This window comes from Olea europaea, chromosome 20 (genome assembly GCF_002742605.1).
Source record: "Olea europaea var. sylvestris chromosome 20, O_europaea_v1, whole genome shotgun sequence".
Taxonomy (NCBI): Eukaryota; Viridiplantae; Streptophyta; class Magnoliopsida; order Lamiales; family Oleaceae; genus Olea; species Olea europaea.
The window spans coordinates 18,895,439-18,904,489 of NC_036256.1; the positions used below are offsets into that span (position 1 = coordinate 18,895,439).

Genomic DNA, 9,051 nt, shown 5'->3' on the forward strand with positions numbered 1-9,051 from the left:
TCGTCTCCATCTAGACATTTGAGCCATGATTGCTACTTTGCTAGTCTTGTTATGTTCTTGGAATTGCTTGAGATCAATGATGAAAATAAATACAATCTGAATTTGAAAAAAGAAGTTATGTTATATTGAAAATGTTTTGTCTTGAAAAGAGATTACTACTATTGAAAATCTATTTCTGGTGAGCTAGTTCTCTTTTAGAGTGGACTTCTGATAAGATTTTTCCTAAAGAGTTTGGTAATAAACGTCCATTATACATATTTTCAAGCAACTGCCGTGCATCTGGCCGCCTTAGAAGACCTTGTTGTTCGGCAAACCAGTCCCCAGGCACGCGGGACACACTAGTTTCCCTCGACCTGCACCAAAACCCACCTGTCACGTATCATAAATGCTACAGATTCAAACCACCGATAAATACTTAGGAGCTCGAACTGAGTAATGAGAGTTCTTTATTTGGCAGGGTTTGTGTGGAAAAAGTACTCAAAATGCAATTGTAATGAACATTGCACTGTTGTCCTTTCTTGATTATGCTGTTAACGTTCCATCATCATAATTTCCTGTCAGTATTATCTCTATAATCTTCTATCATACTAAATTACCGACGGTAATAGTTCAACAGCATAATGAGCATCTATGGAGAATACAGAGTGAAGAACCAAACTTCATATTAATGAATCTATGAGTTGTGATAAGTAACAAACCGTAACAATTTGGACATTCTGGAAACTCGTAAACATCTTTGGCCCTTATTCTATTCTAAGCTTTCCATTTTCCCGTACCACCGCACATATCACATCTAAATAACGAGCAAATAAACATCTCGCAGATCAGTCTAGGTTAATAAAAAGAGACATAAAACTAGATACGACTGAATGTTTCGAAGAATTCAAACATCGACTCTTGTGGGCTCAATGTCAAGTGTTTTGCAGTACTTAGTGTCCTTAGGCAAAGATACAGGAGAGAACAGATTTTGAACACATTAAGAAAAAATGATTGTCCCATAGTTTATCAGGTTACGTTTCCAGTCATGCAGATTCTTTCCGCAACTAAGGAAGAGATCTTGACGGAACTGGTACCATACTCCAAGACTTAGAGTAGACGATGACACTGCTCATGTTCATGGTCTTTGGTGCAGCACGAAACAAATAATTCAAACGAAAACTTTAAGAACACAAATCCAGAATCCACCAAAGAATGAAAGATATAAGTCAAGAAGTTTTTTTAATTTCAAGATGCCCAAAAACAATGAATTAATCCTTTATTTATAAGCGTTTAAATGATAAATAAAAAAATGAAAAAATAAAAACTAGCATAAAAGAAATAAATTGTTAAGAATTCAAAATAAAAAATAGTACTAAAACTTTTAAAGGCAGTTTTCGAGTTTTAAACGAATTCTAATGGTTAAAATTCATCACACATTACAGCTATGACATGAGTTCAATTCGTCTTGTCGTTCTCTTTCTAAAAAGGTATTATGGGCCCAAATTTGAGCTAGAGTGACAAATTTGCAATTTATTATTTTTCTCTTTTCAATATAACCGTTTCTCAATCCACGGTCTTGATGAAGTAATAGCTGGGATAAAACATTAATGATGGATCAACTAAGCCTCTCTAGGACTTTCTTAAAGAGACTATTCAACTGTCCTATTTTCCTTTTCTTTTCTTACAAATTCATCTGTTCAAAAGAAATTTTGTTGCTGAAAATTGCTTAAACGAAACAAAATAACAGTGGACCTACAACAAATAGAAAACTTCTATGTGAATGGTATAGTCACTTCATGCAAAAATGCATAATAAATCCTACTGATGGTTGACAAAGCTCAAGAGATGCTAATAAGGTGTTTTACCTCATTATTTGCAGTCTGAGTGAACAGTGATATAAGGCAACCATAATAAGCATTGGAGATAAAGTAAGCATTCATACCTACAGATAATAGCACCACTACCCCCGCAATTTTGACATACAGCTCGCTCTTTGCCATCCAAGGCACTTGCATTTTGTCCAGAATTAGAAACACCAGGAGCTACTATCAAGGCTACTGTAGTACATAAACAAGTCAGACACTGGCGATTAAAGATGTTGCTTTTTGAGATCCCTGTTTAACAGAAGAAAAGATTACTTGAAACAACAGGAGATTTCAAGAGAAACTGAATAAAACGTTTTGCAGTCATTTCTATGGATGAAGATGAGCTACAATTTGATCGGCAGATAAGAATACAGTTTATAAAATAAATTATATTTAGCCAAAATCAAAAGATGATTCTACCAACGTAATAATGATATAACTTATGATAACTGATTGACTGCATATTCCTATGCCATCCATCCATGAAAACTAACGAGGACATCTACTTTTTATTTATTTTTAGTTGGACTTTATTTATGTTTTAGATTTTATTTATGTAGTTGGGCTTGTGTTGGTCCAAGTCCATTCTACTTAGAGTTTTAGTCTTTACTATTTAAACCTAATTGCGATATAATTTCATTAGTTTTGATGAATTGAAGAATGTTTTGGTGGTTTGTTGCCTATGGCTTTTCCTTCCTCTCCCTCCTCCTCTTCCCCATGAATTTCTGCTTCTTTTCCTGTTCCTCCCCCATTCTCTCCGGTTCTCCCCTCTTTCTTGCTTCTTCTTCCTATTTTTTAACTTGTCCTGTATCAAATTTGGTATCAGAATCGAAACTTGGGTAAACCTAATCTATAATACAAACTTCTTTCTCCCCTTCTTCCCAAAATTTGTTGGAACAACACAAATGAAAAGATTTTCAGTGCACAAGCAGCAGATTCCATTTTTCTAGTTGTCATTCGTTGTTGAAAAAAAAAAAGTTACTATTCGGGTTACTGTTCACACCCAATTTCAGTTTTTTTCCTTAAATTTTTTATTGTAGTTGCCAAAAAAAAAATTGTTCACGTTACTGTTCACAGGCGGAAATTTCAGTTTAGGTTTTTTCTGCAATTTCAATTCCCCTCCACCCAAAAAAAATCTCGTTTGCTACTATTTCTTCTATACAATTGTAGTGTTGTTTCACAAATTCCAACCCTAACATTCAATCCTACTTACACACGGCCCAATTCCATTTAGCCCAACTAATCCAGCCTACTCTCTGCGACCCAGGCCCACTCCCCAAACACTAACCCCAGCTGGCTCATCTCTATAACAGGATCCAAACCCCTTCCCATCTAGCCCAATCCCAAATATCCGACCAAGCCCGATTATAACCAATTCATTAACATCAAATACCACACAGTTTCACCCGATTCCTCTCTCACAACCACTCTCTTGCCGTCGCCTCTAATCACCATCACGCCACCACTTCATTATTTATTGTATCCAGACATCCAAAGCACTACTGCTTCATCGCCATAGGCCACCACCACCAACCCAAGATCATACACTTCCACCATCGTTACCACACATATATTCCTCGTTCATCTCAACAATCTAAAAGCCAGTCACCACACTCAGTTTCACGTCCACACCAGAACCAGCACAAGTTACAGTCAATAGGGGCTAAAACCATTGGACACGAAGGGAATAACAGAAGCATAGTTGGGGCTCATAAGTCGGCAATTCAGATCAATCGGCATACAAATAATCAAAACTAAACAACAGGGAGTCCTTGATCTCTATTTAGTATTGGTTTATACTACTGCTTCATTTTTAAAATTGCATCAATTAAAATATTGTGTTGCTGTTATCATGAGAATTTTAGCCTTAAACCCCATTTGATTGAAACCATTAATCGAATTGACACCAGTGATCGAATTGACTTTCATTGTTCCCCACTTAAATTGATTGGAGAATTTGACTAGTGTGCTGACCATTGCTTTGCCATTTTATATGTACTAGCAGTATTAGCTTGTTTTGGATTTAATTAATACCAATATTTAAAATTAAAAAAAATGGTACAAGTTATTTTCCATTGCTTGCACATATTGTTCACTGATCTCATCATAGCACGTCATTTAGCTGGTATTACATTGCATGTAGTTGTATAGTGGTCGTCTTGTCGTCTTTATTTCCAATACATTAACCATGGATCCATCCCAATTTGATGCACTCACTAGACAATTAGCGCAACTTGCCACTAGTCTATCGACTGTCCAATAAGATATAACTGCTATTCGTGAGGAGAGAAAGAACCTAGCTGCTAAGTTGAGCAATTTTAAGCGAATTCCTCGTTTGACTGACACTAATTTTGAAGCGTCTCATAATAGACAATATCATCGTGGACGAAGTGATTAAGAATATTTTCGACGCGATCGTAGGAATAGGGATCAGGTTCGTGAGCGAGAACAAGGCCATGGTCATCATGGTACTCATTCTCTTCCTCGTCGTAAGGAGTGTTTCGTTAGAAACATTGACTTAGATATTCCTACTTTCGATGGTTGCTTAAATCATGGAATTTTTACCCAATGGAACACCCTTACACAAGGAAATCAGCTAGTAACTGAGTACATTACTCAATTTGAGGAATTTCGAGTGAAATGTCATGTCGTTAAGGATGAGGCCCTGACTTTGAGTAGGTTTATACAAGGTCTAAGAGATTAACTCAGGCGTAAGCTTTTCTTTCGAGGTGTCACTACTCTTGATCACGCTTACTCTTTAGCTCAGGACTACGAGTTGCTTATTAATGCTCCATATGAAAAGCGGAGTCACCATCGTTCACCCATCTCATCAGCGGCACCTCAACGTGAGTCTGCCATAGAACCTTTTCCATTTAGTGTTCCTCCCTTTTGGAAAAATAAGTGTAAAGGTCGTGATAGTCCAATGCCCTCTTCTCCATATAGAAAGCATATTGACAACTATTTTTCTGTTTCATTGGCTCCACTTCCTCCCGTTAAGTCCCCTCTAGAACTTTCCCTGTCTAATGTTCCTCCCATCTTGGAAAATAAGGGTAAAATTTTTGAATCTCCAAAGACTTCTTCTCACCTGCTATGCATCAGCTGTAAGGACTTTGGTCACATCTCTTCCAAATGTCCTAATCGAGCCTTAGTCATAGAAGAACGAAAGAATGTAATAGAAGATCTAGTGTACGAACCTAAACTTGAAGATTTTGAAGATGATAGTAAGGACACCTCCTTAGGTGGCACCCAGATTCTTCCTGAGACTCTAGATACTATATCCCATGATTTCACTAGTCACTTTTGGAGAACCCAGTCGCCTATGGTTAACACTAAATTGAAATTCTCCACTGTAGACCAACATCAGACTGATAGTCAAAATGAAGTCGTTAACCAAAGTTCTAACAATTTATTCAAGTCTCTAGTCCAGAAAAATCTTGGGAATTGGGACTCGATCCCCCAACTGCTCAGATTGCATATAACAATTCTATGAATCAGTCTCTAGGTCTAAATCCAGTTGAAATTGTTCATAGTTATAAGTCTAGGCGGCCGTTAGATCTTATTCCCATGTCCCCGCATGCTAGTGTGTCATTATCAGCTGAAGTATTTGTACGTCATCTTCATGACTTGCATATTGAGATCAATAAACAACATGACACAAGTAATGCATTATATAAACTTCAAGCTGATTTGCATAAACAATATTTTGAATTTAATATTGGGGATTATGTTATATTGCAAGCTTGTAGTGCTGGTCCTTTAAAAATGTTAAAGCATGTTGGTTCAAATGCACGTATCATTGCCCTTTCATCACATTTTGGCTACTACTCTGCTTTAAATACTGAGGAATTCATTACTTATAAACACCGTGTTACTTCCTTTGATAATCTATTTCTACTTAGCTTTATGGACCCCCAACTTGATTATGTTGATATTTTTACTTCAATACCATCTATCGCAACACACAAAGATAAAATTGATGTTATTTTAGATGAACGTGTTGTATTGACCAATGATGGCAAGATTCAGTACTTCCTTGTTTGTTAGGTAGATCGACGTGCTTCTTATGCTCCTCATTATATACAATCATGTAAAAATCTTGAAGATGAGGTGCATGAGTATTGGTTATTTGAAATCCAGTATCAGTACTTGGTTAGAAGGAAAGATCGCCCCCCTTGGTCATATCATATTCTTAGAAATAAGCTACAGTTTTCAGTACTATCAATCATGAAATTTTGTTACTTGGTTCGTCAGAAAGATCGTCCCCTGTGGCTTGACTTGACACATTTGGAGCATCAAATTGACTGTAGTCTATACCATCTATCAACTCGACAGGGTCGAGTTTTTCTCCCACCCCGAAAGAGTTGATGAGGACATCTACTTTTTATTTATTTTTAGTTGGACTTTCTTTATGTTTTAGATTTTATTTATGTAATTAAGCTTGTGTTGGCCCAAGTCCATTCTACTTAGGGTTTTAGTCTTTACTATTTAAACCTAATGCGATGTAATTTCATTAGTTTTGATGAATTGAAGAATATTTTGGTGGTTTGTTGCCTATGGCTTCTCCTTCCTCTCTCTCCTCCTCTTCCCCATGAATTTCTGCTTCTTCTCCGGTTCCTCCCCCCATTCTCTCCGGTTCTCCCCTCTTTCTTGCTTCTTCTTCCTATTTTTTAATTCGTCGTGCATCAAAAACCATTTAAGCTCATGGTCGAAAGAAAGGACCATTTTGTATCAGAAACACAGCCATCCAAAACAGATAGAAGATGCCACTACTAGTTTTTAATGTCAGAATCCAAAATGTACTATGAATTTCCTCACCCCCATCACCCCCTTTTCTCTCTTTTTTGATCTAATAATCAGGATGACATTAGAAGTAAAAATTTCCAATGGGGAATCTTCATTACACACTGCAAGCGCGTCTATCAAATGTGTCTAACGTCAGTCTCCTCTTCTAAATCTTCGTTCTGACTATTTTCAGTCATTGTCTCATATATTCGTTTAGAGGAGCTTGCTTTCTCTTTGGATCTGTATGGAAATACTTCTTCAAAGAATATAGCATTCCTTGATTCCATTATCGTGTTTTTGTGTATGTCTGGAATTTTTGAATCATACACAAGAAAGCGATACGCACTGTTATTATGTGCATAGCCAATGAAGACACAGTCTATAATTTTCGGGCCTATCCTTACCTTCTTTGGTGGTGGAACAACCACTTTAGCAAGACACCCCCACACTCGCAAGTGTTTATAGGTAGACATTCTTCCTTTCCATAACTCATAAGGGGTCTTTTCCGATTTCTTTCGAGGCACCTTATTTAAAAGGTAATTTGCTGATAAGACAGCTTCCCCCCACATGTTCTGAGGTAACCCAGAATTTACGAGCATTGCATTCATCATCTCTTTTAAGGTACAATTTTTCCGTTCAGCAACACCATTTTGTTGCGGTGAATAAGGGGCGGTGGTTTCATGTATGATTCCGTGTTGTACACAGAATTCAGCGAATGGTGCTTCATACTCACCACCTCGATCACTTCGCAGCACCTTAATTTTCTTATTAAGTTGATTCTCAACTTCATTCTTATAGAGAATAAATTTCTCTATAGCTTCATCCTTGCTTTCAAGCAGATATACATAGCAATATTTTGTGCTATCGTCGACAAAAGTAATAAAATATTTGTTACCACCTCTTGTTTGTACAAATTTTAGATCACACACGTCACTGTGAACTAAATCTAGTGGTTCTATGTTCCGTTCAATTGATTTAAACGATGACCTTGTCAATTTTGTTTCAACACAAGTTTCACACTTATCTTTGGAATCGTTATTGAACTTAGGTATGAAGTTAGAGTTAACTAGTCTTCGTAAAGTATCATAGTTAACGTGTCCTAGTCTACCATGTCACAAATTGGAAGATTCAAGCAAATAAGCAGAAGAACTTACTTTATTCATTTTTGGTTTCACAACCATTACATTGAGTTTAAACATACCGTCGGAAACATAACCTTTTCCGACAAACATTCCACATTTTGACAGAATGACTTTGTCTGACTCAAAAACAATGCGGAAACCATGCTTATTCAAAAGCGACTCGGACACTAAATTCTTGCGAATTTTCGGTACATAAAGCACGTTGTTGAGAGTCAGCTCCTTTCCCGAGGTCATCTTCAGAACCACTTTTCCTTGACCCTTGATTTCAGAAGTTGTTGAATTTCCCATGAACGACTTCTCAAAGCAAGTTGAGACATCTCATTTGTTGGTGGAGGCATCATTTCCTTGTAGCAGTTATATAACCTGTGAATTGAATTTTCTACCTTTGCTAACATCTTCTTAGCAATTTCTTCATTATACATGATTTCAAAGCCAACTTTAAATAATTCCAACTTGCATCTCGAGTCAAGAACTGTTGCTATGAACAAATCATTAAACTTTTCATGATTGCCCCAATACTTATCATGTTTTCTTCGCATGCTAATAGCCATTTTTCCCATCAAACTATTAGGATCTTTAGCAAATTCATTCAACTCCATATGAATTTCACAAAGCTCTTGAAAAAAAGTGTTAGATGTTACATATAAAGAGCCACTAACTTTCAATGTCATATCATAGAATGTTTTAAGAAACTTCACAAAAATTTGTGCTTGATTCTAATCAAATGGAGTGGGTGAACCACTTCTTTCATTGCCTCTTCTCTCTTCATCAAAGCACTTTGTGTAATTTGCATCACTTTCTAAAGCACCAAATGCTTTTCTAAATTTCATTGCAATGTCTAAGATCAAGTATGTAGAATTCCATCTAGTAGTCACATCCAAACACAACAAAGCTCGAGACTCAATGTTAACCTTCTTGCAGCTCTCCCTGAACTTTTTCAATCGTGCTGGGAAAGACCTAGTAAACCTCACAACATTGCGAATTGACGAAATAGAACTACTAATTTCTTTTAGACCATTACAAACAATGAGTTTGAGAATATGAGCACAACACCTCATATGAAACATTTCTCCATCAAGAATTAGACCATGTTTAGTATCCTAAAAACTCTCTTTCAATTTTGATATTGCAATATCATTAGATGAGGCGTTATTGACAGTCACACAAAAAATCTTTTTAATTCCCCAATCATGAAGACAAGAAATTAACTCCTTAGCCACCATATTATCCTTATGATTGGGGACTTGAATGAAGCTTATAATACGTTTTTGAAGGATCCAATC

The 9,051-nt window shown here is 36.5% G+C and overlaps 1 protein-coding gene across 1 annotated transcript; it reads right to left on the bottom strand.

Moving 5' to 3' along the window:
- Positions 1-155: 155 nt before the first annotated feature.
- Positions 156-3,176, bottom strand: LOC111369157 (protein PHOTOSYSTEM I ASSEMBLY 2, chloroplastic-like). Its single transcript, XM_022990636.1, has 4 exons — positions 3,098-3,176; positions 2,525-2,632; positions 1,922-2,093; positions 156-353 (listed from the first exon to the last, which is right to left on the bottom strand). The coding sequence occupies exons 1-4, from the start codon at positions 3,174-3,176 to the stop codon at positions 170-172; spliced, it is 543 nt and encodes a 180-aa protein (XP_022846404.1). The 3' UTR covers positions 156-169.
- Between the last annotated feature and the right edge of the window lie 5,875 nt (positions 3,177-9,051).